Raw genomic sequence first — 12,860 nt, 5'->3', positions numbered from 1 at the left:
GTTGTTAGTTAATATTAGCTGATTTGGTTTCAGAATGGTGTATTTCACTAGGTAAATTTTTAAGTCATTCACCAAACTGTTGACTGCCTTCTGAGAGGAATTATTTTTAGTACATTCTGTATTCAAGGAATTATTGGATGCTGGTAGAAAGGACGTATTTTCTGCGGCTGTGATCAGTAGGCTTGAATTATAAAAGGCAACACAAGATGCCCAGCCAGGAAAGATAGAGCTATGTTCTTAAAGAGTAGCCAGAAGAATTCCAAGTCTTTAAGATGGAACTCAGCTTGCCAGGGTACTTATTAAGCTCCTGGTCGCTGGAGGTCTCCAGTCATGGCCATCTCTACTTTGCCGAGCCCTGACGTCTCAAAACAGGATGGAACTTCTCTGATCCAGTCTGCAGGTGTGGACCTTGCCCAAGATGGGGTAGGCAGGGTCCTTCTCTGGCGACTTGGGAACGGAGCCAAGTGAGTCAGTCTAGAATGGCCATGAAAGGAGGTTGTGTAAGTTCAGGAGCTGTGGGAAACCTTAAACTTTGAGAAGCTAAGGGACAGATCTGCTGAGGAAGAAGACTAGGGCAGAGATAAGAGGACCCTGGAACTAGAGAGATGAGAATCCCTTACCAGTCACCTTCCAGTAGCTGGTGCCGTTTCCTTCTGAGACCCTACGATTCTGTTGGGTTTCTCGAGAGAACACCACATCTTTGTGAGAATCTGCTTTTTTTTCCCCTCTGAAATCAAACTAGCTTAAATAACATTCCCCCCTCCTGCCCCCGCCGCCTTCTTTCTTAGACTAAGGTCGTTGGGGGCCTCCAGGTTTGGTCTCACTTTGCAAGCTGATAGTGTGGCTCTGCCTCTCAAAATGGAAGAGAGGCCAGGAAAAATCTGGATTGTTCCCTTGGGAGCCTGCGGGCCGGATAATAGACTCACCGCTATGTATTCGTGCTACTGATTGTTATTGAGGGCCAAGTGCTTCGCCTTCACTCTCGTTTGATTGCCACAGTCCTGTGATGAGGATTCTGAGAGGTTCTGGAACTCACTCAGGAACACAGAGATGGGAAGTGACAGAGCCGCGAATGGGGGTTCAGGAACAGCTGGTCCAAGCTGCAAAAGAGGCAGGGAAGATTCCAGCCAGGCTCAGCCTTGGCCAGTGTCAGCGAAGGCTGGGCTCAGGGTGCCAAGTCACAGGGGCTCTCAGGGAAGCCCATGCCCTGGGTGGCAAAGAGGGGTGTGTGAGTCCTGAGGGCAATTCAGGAGACAGCCATTGCACTCAAATTGGACTCCCCTGTCAAGTGTCTCCAGTGATTTCCTTTCCTATTAGCATCTGTCCCTAAGGTTCTGTCACTAGCGTGGGAATGACAAAGGGGGATGCTGCAGCAAGGCTTTGCTAGAAGCAGTCTGTCAACTTGGGGGTGAGGCCCATTCCCCAAGACACAGGCCTCTGCTTTCTGCCTGCACTTACCTGCTACAGTGTATGATGCACGGATTCCTCTGAGCATAAAGTGGGGTGCCGGTCTCTGATGAGCCCATGGCCAGCTCCTCATCCCAAACTAACTCATGATCTGGCTTTCATTTCTTCTCAGAGAAAGGGCTGGTAACCTGTGGGCTGCTTTCAAAACCCAGAACCCTTCCTTCGCATCCCAAGACGTGGCTCCCTGCCAGGTGCCTCTAGGGAGGGGTTGCAGGGAAACCCCTGTCTTGAGAAAGCCAGCTAGTCTGAGCAGTCTGTTTATGGTTGCTTTTGGGCTCTGCTTAAGACAGTAATACGCACACGATGGTGAATGGTTACAATCATGTGTTACGAAAATAAAGGTGGCTTTCGCATTTTTTTTTTAAGGCCTTGTCATTGCAAAGCCTTTCCTTCCCCCCACCTTTTAAAAAAGTTATGATTTCGTTTCTGGAGATCAAAGTAAACAGAGCTTTTGTAGCTCTTTGCCCCAGCCTTCCCAAAACATGTATTCATGTCCAGGGCTCCCTAAACTCAAGGGAATTAGACCAAGTTTGTGGAGTGGAACAAATATAATGAATTTAGAGCCTCAAGTCTTCTGTCTTCTGTGTCTTGTTGAATGAATGCCTTGTTTCGCAAGAGCTGGTCATGATGGTAAGAGATAGTTGAAAAGAATTTTCCATGATGTCATCTGAGCTTGTGGGATTTTTTTTCCCCCCTCTCCTGTATAATAGCATACCTTCTGTTTTGGCCAGTTTTTCCTGACCCTAGTTTTGCATACAGCTGGATAGTGGAATGTCTGTTTTCGTTTCTCAGGCAAAATTAGATGCCTTCCCAAGTCTTTGTTAGAGTTGAGTGAGCCCCAGAAAGTGCAAGAATATGTCCTAACAGCCATAAACAGGAGCATTCTGGGATATGCAAAACTACTCCTGTCAATGACGATTTTTTTAATTACATACTCAGTATCCTAGATGTAGTGACTCTCTTTTCGGACAAATGGGAACTGCTACCTGCCCTTATAAAGCGCTCCAAACCTAGAGGGCTTTTAATGTAGGTGGAGGCTGAGGGACCCGGCAGCTCAGCGAGTGCCAGAGCCTGGCCCTGACTCCAGGGTGAGGCAGGCACTGACACATCCCTTTGACTAGGGAGGCACGGTGCATGCCGGAGACTCACAGAGAAAATGGTAAAGTTGCTCTGTCTCTCTGTCTCTCTGTCTCTCTGTCTCTCTGTCTCTCTCTCTCTTGGAGGGGGAGCCTGCCGACGAAGCTCTACCCTCTGGGTTCCCCCACCTATTTGCTGAATTCTCTTTTTCTGGGAAAGTTTGCTGGCTTTATTTTTCCCTTTCAAGAGAGGGAAAGCCCCAAGATACGGGTGACTCGCTCCACTCTTTCTTCAAGGATGAATTTGTCTGCTTGCAGTGAGAACCGCAGATGCTGTTGAGTTGCAAAGGGTAGAAAGGACAGGAAGTCAAATGTGTGCTGGGATCCTCTTCCCGGGGAGTGGGAATGGCCAAGTGACCCATGTGCTTTCATCCTGCAGGTTCACCAGTACTACAGCTGTCTCCCAGAAGAGAAGGTTCCTTACGTCAACAGTCCTGGAGAGAAACTTCGAATCAAGCAGCTACTACACCAGCTGCCGCCACATGACAATGAGGTAAGGGGCTCGCGGGGGCCTTATGAAGACTTGTCTTAGAAGCTTCTGTGAATTGTTACCCTCTTCATAATCAGAATGCTGTGATCAGTGAGGTCTCCGAAGAAAAACTCTGGCCCTTCATTTTAGGATTTAACTTCCTTAATTAGAGCCAAAAGAAACGGCCCGACACTTTCTGGAGTGTTACCGAGAAGCAGATCTCATTATGGACCGGATTCACCTCTGTGCCTGGCGCTACTAGCCGTTTTGGGGTGTCCAGGGAGCCCTAAAAGTTAAAAGCTCAAGCCCAGGTTTTCCTAGTTGAAGAAGAATATGCTGGTTGCCTGAGTCCCTTAGCTGATTGCCATTCCCCGGGCCAGTTCAAGGTCAAGCCCTGCAAAAAATGTGATTCTCTGGCATTTTCATGTCAAAGAAGCGTGCAAGTTTTCCACATTATGCTGCAATAGAAGTCACATATCCAGATTTGCAGCTCTGAACGTCTGTGTTTTTGTCCTTGAAAGGCCAACTTGGCAGGGTCCCCATTTGAACATGTGTTAGGATGGCTTGCAGGCTATCCTTCTTTTCCTGAACCTCAATAGAAGACACAGTAATTAGGCGTTTCTTAACTTTGAAGTCAAATTGCTCATAAAGGGCAATCCATGAATACATTTATAAAAGATCACCCTGCTTGAAGGGCTTAGGTTTGTAAACTAGAAATTAATTTTTAAGTATCTGGTTTTTTAAAAATAGCTATCCTCTAGAATTGAATTGTCCACCTAACTGATTGCATTTTAAACAATTTTAAATTGAAGGGAGAAATAAGCCCTCTAAAAAGCTGGACCCTAGCTCTCTACCGACTGCTCTCACCCACAAACCAGATCTCTGGGGAAATTGAGTAGGTGCTGTTTTACTCTTTATCTTCCCATATTCAGATCAAAAGGGATAATTCAACAGCCTCAAAAATAAATTTGCGTAAGTGAAGCAAAAGCTTAAAAACTGAAGCAAGTCCCTAGAAAGAGAGCCATGATTTCCTGTCACCCATTTCCGACTTCATAAAACAAATACTAACAATGTTTTCTCCTTTAAACGCGAGAACGAGCACTGTAACCCCATGCCCAGTTAACTAATTTGGACGTGAAAATGCGGGTTTTTACAAGCAGGAGGGGAGTGCCTTTCTTTAAAAGCACATCCATAAAATGTCAGTGGTGTAACCATACATTCTGGGCCAGTCAGGTCACAGCGGTGGTGCTTACGGGGACTTCCACAGGACGGCTTTCTTTTAACACTTTTTTACTTGATAGAGCAAGGTGATCTGTTCTCTGCTTTTAATGATTTATTCTGTTTACAGTTAACTGTAGTTTTTTGAAAAGAGACCATTCAAATTCCTTCTTCCTGTTGGAGAGAATTCCTTCCAAGTGACCCAGTGGGCAGATTTCACCCACTTGAACATGGTCCTTTAGAGGACAAAGAGTGGTTCTAAAGTCAGTAACTGATCTTTCCCTCTTTTGCTCAGATGAAGCAGCTGGTTTTCCAGTTAGGATGCAACAGTTCTGCTCCAAAGATTTCCCACTAAGTGTCATATAACAAACCATCTGAGCATTTTGCCTAACCTTTCCGCCGTTACTGCAAAGAAAGACAGGACATGGAATGAGGTCCATGTTTCCCAAAGCCTGACAGACACAGGACTTTGGGTGGTGCAGAGGCGTGGCAGTAAATGAAAGTGAGCCACATAATAAGAGAATCACTCCCTTTTAAATTGTGCTTCATTCCTCCGGATGGAGTGGTTGAATCAGCCCCAGGAGGCGGGGGGGTGGGATTTCAGTTTGGGCTAGCAGTTTTCTCACACCTCTCCAACTCATACCAGTCTCCACTTTTTAAGTAATCGTGTTAAGAATCTCCGTTTCAGGGACACCCGGGTGGCTCAGTTGGTTAAGCGACTGCCTTCAGCTCGGGTCATGATCCTGGAGTCCCTGGATCGAGTCCTGCATCGGGCTCCCAAGCCTGCTTCTCCCTCTGACCTTCCCCCTCTGACCCTCCCCCTTCTCATGTGCTCTCTCTCTCATTCTGTCTCTCAAATAAATAAATAAAATCTTAAAAAAAAAAAAAAAAAAAAAAGAATCTCCATTTCAGGATCTCCCCTGAGCAGAAGTAGCTAGAATCTAACAACCTGATTTCATTCTCACATTGTTTTGTTTTACGGTCACCTTCTGGTTTTTGTAGGTGGTGCTGACTTCTAATTTATAATCATAATATACTTTCTTTTTAAATAAATATTCAAGTTTTAAAAAGTGATACCATTTTAAAAACAGTATTAATAATAGTTGGAGACTATGGCAGAATTCCCGCGGTATGTGTTAATAGGAAAGACCCGGAAATGCTGGATTTGAGTGTCCATAGTGTCTGTCCCTTAAGGCCATGAGTTTCTGTGTTTATCAAGAAGGCAAATATCTTAACGCAAGTGGATGGATTAGCCAAAGCCCAGTGGGCCACCCTTTCCTTCCTGCACACAGATAAACATGCAGGGACTTCCGTGAAGCAGGGCACGTATCTCTGGACCAACTCCTTCACCTCAAGCCTTTGGCTCCCCGTTTTCCCAAAATGTGGCAGGAGAACAGAAGCTGGGAGCCCTCTGACCACTGTTCTGGCTCGCTGGCCTGGAGCCATCCTTTGGTGTCAAGGATCACTCACATGGACAGAAGGAGGTGAACCTATCAGGACCCCACAATCCATTTGAAGATCCACATCATTTTTAAAGTAGGAAAAAGTCCCAGATCTTGACTAGCGCCAGAGCTCCCCGACATGATGTGGATCTTCGTGGGGCAGTGGAGCAGATAGTAAGGCTGAGGGACTGTTACAGAACCTTGAGCCTGCTCATGACTTGGGCTCTGCTCATGACTTCGGCGCCTTTAGAGAGCTCTTTTATCTGAGGTAGAGACACGTCCACCAGCCCCAAGCCCGCTGGTGGGCCAGCGCAGGCCAGCGCTGTAAAGCTGAGTGGGAGCACATTTATCGAGAAAACTCTGGGACATGGGCTTCAGAAATCCCACGGAGCGAGGGCAACGGCCTCGATGACATTCTCTGTGTCTGTCCAGGTTCGATATTGCAACTCCCTGGATGAGGAGGAGAAGAGGGAGCTGAAGCTCTTCAGCAACCAGAGGAAACGTGAAAACTTGGGTCGAGGGAATGTCAGGCCCTTCCCAGTCACGATGACAGGAGCTATTTGTGAACAGGTGAGCATGGATTCCAGGGAGTGGGGAGGAATTGTGCTGGTATCCTGTCATGCATTCATTCCTGCAACAGCCGTTTCATAGAGTGCCTACCATGCGCTAGGCACAGTTCTAGCTCTTGGCGATACAGCGGTGAACAAAAGATGTGAAAGCTTTTGATTTTGCCCTTGTAAGGAGGTCCATTCTAGGGGAAAAAGTCAAACAATAAAATAAAGAAGAAAAAATACAGCAGGTGTGGGGAGCTTGCAATTTTCAGGAAAGTAGCCGGGCAAGGCACCACTTAGATAGTGGCCTCTGGGGATGACTGGGTGGCTCAGTCGGTTAAGCGTCTGCCTTCAGCTCAGGTCATGATCTCAGGGTCCTGGGATCGAGCCCTGTGTCGGGAGGGTGGAGGGGGTGGAGTTGGGGGTGTGGTCCCTGCTCAGCAGGGAGTCTGCTTCTCCCTCTCCCTCTGCCCCTCCCCAACTCATGCTCTCTCTCACTTGCTCTCTCTCTCAAACAAATAAATGAAAATCTTTAAAAAAGAAGAAGGTGGCCTCTGAGCAAAGTCTTGCAGGAGCTGAGGGAGTGTGTCCTGCAGATGGCAGAGGGTGGAGGGAACAGGCAGCTCAAAGGCTGGAGACAGAAGCATTTCTGTTGTGTTCAAGGAACAGCATGTTGGCCATTGTCGCACGGCAGAGGGAGTGAAGGGAGAGAGGTAGCAGGTGAAGTCCAAGTTCATAGAGGGCCAGTTGTGTAAGCCATTGGAAGGAGATGGGGAGCCATTTGAAGGATTTAAGCACAGGAATGACATGATGGATTTATGTTTTAAAATGAGTCCTTTAGAAAATGGAATTTGCCTGGACCATGGGATCATCCCAGGACCATTTAAAGGGGTGGTAAAGGGTCTTCTCCTTGGGTTTGAGGGTTCTTTAGTGAAATTCATGCGCCCCCCCCCCAACCCTGCATTCTCCCCAGGGCCTCACTGAGTTGGGTCTGGGGGTTGTTTTTCCTCCTACTCTCCTGCAGAGTGCTCAGGGCACAGTGGCAGAGGGTTTTAAAGAAAGAAAGGTGGAAATGCAGGCTGCCTGGGTTCTCCCTGCCCCTCCTCTTAGCCACAGAGCCTTCTGGTGCTGATCATCATTTTTGGCACTGCTCTTGGCTGTGCTGCTCTTTGAAAAGCCTCCTCCAGTTCCTTAAGCTCTTGAGGAAACCATTCAGGTGCTGAAGATGCATGAACTGGCTCAGTGAGGAGAAATCGAGATACTACCTGAGGGGAGTGGGTGCCATTTGGTGGCCCTTTTTTGAGATTTCAAAGGCATGGGGTGAGAAGGTTCAGGTGGGTGGAATGGAGATGCTACTTCATAGGGGAACCACAGGACCAGAGATTGGGCAGTGGAATCTTCACCCTTGATACTCACTCTTGAGATGCAGGTGGTCAATGGTTAAGATGTGAGATTCAGGAAAAGAAAAAAGGAGGGGGGCACCTGGGTGTCACAGTTGGTTGGGCAACTGATTCTTGATTTCAGCCCAGGTCAGGATCTCGGGGTCTTGGGACTGAGCCCTGCATCAGGCTCTACACTCAGTGGGATTCTGCTTGAGGATTGTCTCTCCCTCTGCCTCTGTCCCTCATCCGCCCACACTCTCTATCTCTCTCAAAATAAATAAATAAATCCTTTAAAAAAAACGGCATCTGGGTGGCTCAGTCGGTTAAGTGTCCACTTCTTGGTTTCAGCTCAGACGTGATATCAGGGTAGGGAGATCGAGCCCTGCATTGGGCTCCCTGCTCAGTGCGGAACCTGCTTGAGTTTCTCTCTCCCTTTGCATCTGTCCCTACTCCACCACCCCTCTCTCTCTCTAAAATAAGTAAATAAATACTTTGAAAAATGCTAACAACAGTTTAAAAAATAAAAAGAAAAGATGTGAGATTTGGTGTCCTCGCGTCAGGAATTCTGTCCCCCTGAGATCCGTCTCCTGGAACCAGCCCACCTGCACTCTTTTAAGGAAAAAGGAAGGTTGGACATTTCATGAGCGGGTGTCAAAAGTTGTGTAGAATAGTGACAGAAGCACGGAGGCAGAGAAGTTTGACTCATGTTTCTGCCAGATGACTTTGACCATGTTACTTTTCCTCCATTTTGTCATCTGCAAAATGGAGGTGACAAATGCCTACATACATCATGGAATTAAGGTGAGGATTGCCTAGGATTCCGTACTGTTAAAGCAATTGAACAAGGAGGCCATTACACTGAGATGTCTCTGACAGCTTTATAACCTATGTGAGCAAACCAAAACCTAAGCCAAGGGCAGTGTCTTAGTATTGAGAAAATGACACTTAAGACCAGCCAATTGCCAATAGGCAGCTAGGCTTTCTCAAATTAAGGCAACCACTTAAGCTACAGCCAGTCAATTAATTTCCTTGCTTTGCATCCCTGTCTTCTCTATAAGCACCTCCCTCCTGGCTCCAGGTAGGTGGAGCCCTCCTAACCACCTTCTGTTGGGTGCTGCCCAATTTAAATCTGTATTTGCTCAAGTAAACCCTTGAAATTTTTAATGTGCTTCCGTTTATCTGTTTATCACTGTGTCTATCCCAGGTCTACTCATGTTACAAAAGGCAAAGATACTACTTTCTGCAACAGTATTTTTCTTTTGTCTGGTCACTACCTTAATGAGCTCCCAGAGACTGTTCCATGAGACCTTTATTTCATTTCCTGTGAAACGTTTAATCCCGTATGATGGCCATGGTGTGGGAAAGGTTTAGAGGTATCTTTTCTACTCTTTAGACATTGTCCCCAGAGCCAGCCACTCACTTAGGGCCATGGAACTAGATCCTCAGCCTGTGAACCTCATGGCCAATGCCATGGTCAGCAGAGAGCCTTTCCCAGGACCCACCACCCTCACACTTTACTCCTCCCTCAGAGGCCCAGCCTCAGCCATAACATAGGTTATCAGAGATGCTGCCTTGTCCTTTCTGCATTGGGAAAGGAACTTTGGAACATGAGTGAGAAGATAGGAAAGGGGGAGAGAAGCCCTTTCCATGGTGTGGCCTTAGAAGTGGTACCTTTTCAGTCAAGACTAGGTAAAAAGATGTTAGAGAAAGCAGACTGAAAACATGCCTGAAAGGCTTTGGAGAAATCATTAAAGTACTTTTATGAACCCACTCCCTCTCCTATCTTTTTTTTTTTTTTAAAGATTTTATCCTATTTATTTAACAGAGAGAGAGGGAACACAAGCAGGGGGAGTAGCAGGCACAGGGAGAGGGAGAAGCAGGCTCTCTGCCGGACGTGGAAGTCAATCCCAGGACCCTGGGATCATGACCTGAGCCAAAAGCAGACGCTTAACCGACTGAGCCACCCAGGTGCCCCTCCCTCTCCCATGGTACAGCGCCCCTAATGCACCCCTCCCACCCCCTTCTCCTTGTGGTGTTACACTCAGCTGTGCCTCCGGATGGAGTTGGGATCTTCTAGAAGATATGGACACCTTCACCACGGGTCAGCTTGCCCCCTGCCTGTAGAGCTTCTGCCAAAGGAGCTCTTCTGTCTTTCCCACCTTGTGAGTCCTGATTTCCTCAGTGACTTTAGCTTTGTCTTCCTTGGAAGGAAGAAGAGTGGGAGGGCAGGCAAGCAAAACCCGCCCTGCTGTGTATGTAAAGCAGGTAGCACAGTGACTAGCTTGAAAACAAGTGCACAGCCACCCACCCTTGGTGGGAGTGGTGGGCTTTTATCCGGTCGGCTCGGCTAGGGCCCCCCCCCCCCTCCCCCCGACAGACAGAGACTGGCTGATGTTTGTTCTGACGTGTCTGTTTGCCTCGCAGTGCGGAGGCCAGATTAACGGCGGGGACATCGCCGTGTTTGCGTCCCGTGCGGGCCACGGCGTTTGCTGGCACCCGCCGTGCTTCATCTGCACCGTCTGCAACGAGCTGCTGGTGGATCTGATCTACTTTTACCAAGATGGGAAGATATACTGTGGCCGGCACCACGCCGAGTGCCTGAAGCCGCGCTGCGCAGCCTGTGACGAGGTCAGAGCATGCTGCCCTGCCCCAGCGTGGCGGGGGGGGGGGGGGGGGGGGGGAGGCCCCGCCCATCGCCCCTCCGTCTGGCCATAGGCCATACTTTGTCCTGTGCTCTTCTGCACAGAAGAAAACCAGAGGCCGCTCCACCTTCTTGCATTACGCCTCGCAGGAGAAGCCCCACCCCTCCCCGGTTGCTAGCAGGTCGCCATCTCCTGGGCATCCAGGTCGGAAGGCAGTTTCTGTAGCTGAGAGTCACCGGCACTAGGGCAGTCCCGAACTCTCAGAGAAGCATTGTGCAGTTTTCGATTTCAGCCTGGGTCCCGGGGAGTAATCATTAGTAATGCTGTGGCACTTAAGTCTTAAAAGAGTTGGGATTCCTGAGCTTCAGTGGGACATGTTGGTTTGAGAAGAGAGACATTTGGTGGCACTATTTCGTTTCCCTGTAACTGACAAAAGTTCTGATGGGGATTCAGGAGGCAGGTGCATACTCCCTTAGGAGAGTCTTGTCCCACGCTCTGAGAGGTACTTGAATTGGCTACCCCAGGTCAGAAAGCGGACTAGAACACCAAGCCTGTGCCTGGTGTTTTCTCCCACCACAGGCACACCCAAATCTGATCTGTAAACTGCAAGAAGAGAAAATCTGCTTTGGCTTCAAAAGTTTGGAGCTTATATTTCTATAAAAAGTTTTTTTAAAAAGTTGGGAGGAGAAAAGAGAATATTCTAAACATGACCACTTTTATGGGACTAATTTGGGAAAGATCTTGGATAGGGGTTTCCTCCTAGTGGATTTCTGGTTCCATCCCACCCTGCAAACAGCAGTGTGAGCTTCTGCAAGCACCACTCCCCTTTTCAGCCACAGCCCACTCCTGCCTGCCTAGGAGGGGTTCACTTTTCCTAGGAGGAAGCTGACCAGCCTTAACTAATTTGGTTTCTAATGCTGATGGTGATGTTCTGGAGAGACCCTCTAGATGGGTGTTTGGGAAACTGAATTCAGTTCCACCTGAATTCCGGCAGCCGCTTTACCTTCATGCCTCAGTTTCCACTTCTGGAAATTAGTGCTCCTAATACTTTATTGTTATCTAATGGCAAATAGAATATGATGATTGAGGTTTTTGAAATTTTTGTTTATTGAGATGTAATTCACCTAGCATAAGGTTCACCCTTCTCGGGTGTCCAGTTTGGTGGGTTTTAGTATATTCATAAAGTTGTGCAACTCTCCCTGCTGTCTAATCCCGGACATTTTCATCACCCAAAAAAGAAACTTCGTATCTATTAGCAGTCCCTTCCCTTCTCCCCCTCCCCCTGCCCCTGGCAGCCACTAATCTATTCTCTGTTTCTATGCATTTACATATTCTGGACATTTCACATAAATGGAATCAGTGTGTGATCTTTTGTGAACGTGGTCTTTCACCTGGTGTAATGTTTTCAGGGTGAATCCGCGCTGTAGCTTTTCGGCACATTATTCCTTCCCAAGGCTGAATAATACTCAGTTCGTGTGTATAGGTCATGTTAGGTAGAGCCATTTGTCAGTTGATGGACATTTAAGCTCTTTCCACTTTTTGAGTATTATGATCAATGCTGCTATGAACATTCATATGCAGGTTTTTGTGTGGACATGTATTTTTCCGTTTTCTTGAGTATATAAGTGGGAGTGGAATTGCTGGGTCACAGGGTAATTCTGTGTCCAAGTTTTTGAGGGAATGCAGACTTTCTTTCAGAGAAGCTATGGCATTTTACATTCCCACTCTCAGTGAAGGAGGTTCTAGTTTCTCTACATCCTCAACACTACTTTTCATTAGTCATCTTAGTGGGTGCAAGTGATATCACATTATGGTTTTGATACGTCTGTCCTTAATGGGTAATGATGTTGAGCATCTTTCCATGTGTTTATTGGCTATTTCTCTATCTTCTTCTTTGGAGAACTGTATATTCAAATCCTCTGCCTGTTTTTTTTGTTTGTTTGTTTGTTTAAATTGAGTGATTTTTCTTTTTATTGTGGAGTTGCTTGTATATTCTGGATACTAGTTCCTTATCAGATACATGCTTTGCACCAATTTTCTCCCATTTTGTGGTTACATTTTCACTTTCTTGATGTCCTTTAAAGCACAGAAGTGTTTAATTCCGATGAAGTCCAATTTATCTGGTTTTTTTTTTCCTTTTGTTGTTTACACTTGCAATGTCCTAGCTACGAAACCATTGCCTAATCCAGGTCCTGAAAATTTACACTTGTGTTTTCTTTTAAGCATTTTATAGTATGTAGCTCCTTTGGTCTCTGATCTCTTTTGAATGAATTTTTGTATACGGCTCGGATTCATTCTTTTGCATGTGGTTATCCAGCTGTCCCAGCCACATTTGTTGAAAAGACCATTCTTTCCCCATTGAATGTCCTTGGCATCTTTGTGGATAATCAATTGGCCATAACTGTTTGGGTTTGTTTCTGGACTTTCCATTCTCTTCTATTGATCTGTACGTCTGTTTTTATACCAGTACCACACCGCCCTGATTACTGTGGTTTGTAGTCAGCTTTAAAGTCTGTGCTTTGAAATTTTAAAAAAAGTCTGTATTAGAGGTCA

At 46.9% G+C, this 12,860-nt stretch overlaps 1 protein-coding gene across 5 annotated transcripts in view; it reads left to right on the top strand.

Moving 5' to 3' along the window:
• Nucleotides 1–12,860, top strand: part of PRICKLE2 (prickle planar cell polarity protein 2) — a 315,074-nt gene that overhangs the window by 255,541 nt on the left and 46,673 nt on the right. For all 5 annotated transcript variants that reach the window (XM_027585020.2, XM_027585021.2, XM_027585022.2 and 2 more), the window contains 3 exons: nucleotides 2,983–3,096; nucleotides 6,165–6,302; nucleotides 10,090–10,293. In XM_027585020.2, coding sequence (XP_027440821.1) covers nucleotides 2,983–3,096; nucleotides 6,165–6,302; nucleotides 10,090–10,293 — 456 coding nt within the window. The remainder of the gene's footprint in view (nucleotides 1–2,982; nucleotides 3,097–6,164; nucleotides 6,303–10,089; nucleotides 10,294–12,860) is intronic.

Source organism: Zalophus californianus, chromosome 1, assembly GCF_009762305.2.
Source record: "Zalophus californianus isolate mZalCal1 chromosome 1, mZalCal1.pri.v2, whole genome shotgun sequence".
Classification (NCBI taxonomy): domain Eukaryota; kingdom Metazoa; phylum Chordata; class Mammalia; order Carnivora; family Otariidae; genus Zalophus; species Zalophus californianus.
The sequence above is the reverse complement of the archived record's forward strand: the minus strand, read 5'-3'. Positions and strand labels throughout refer to the sequence as shown.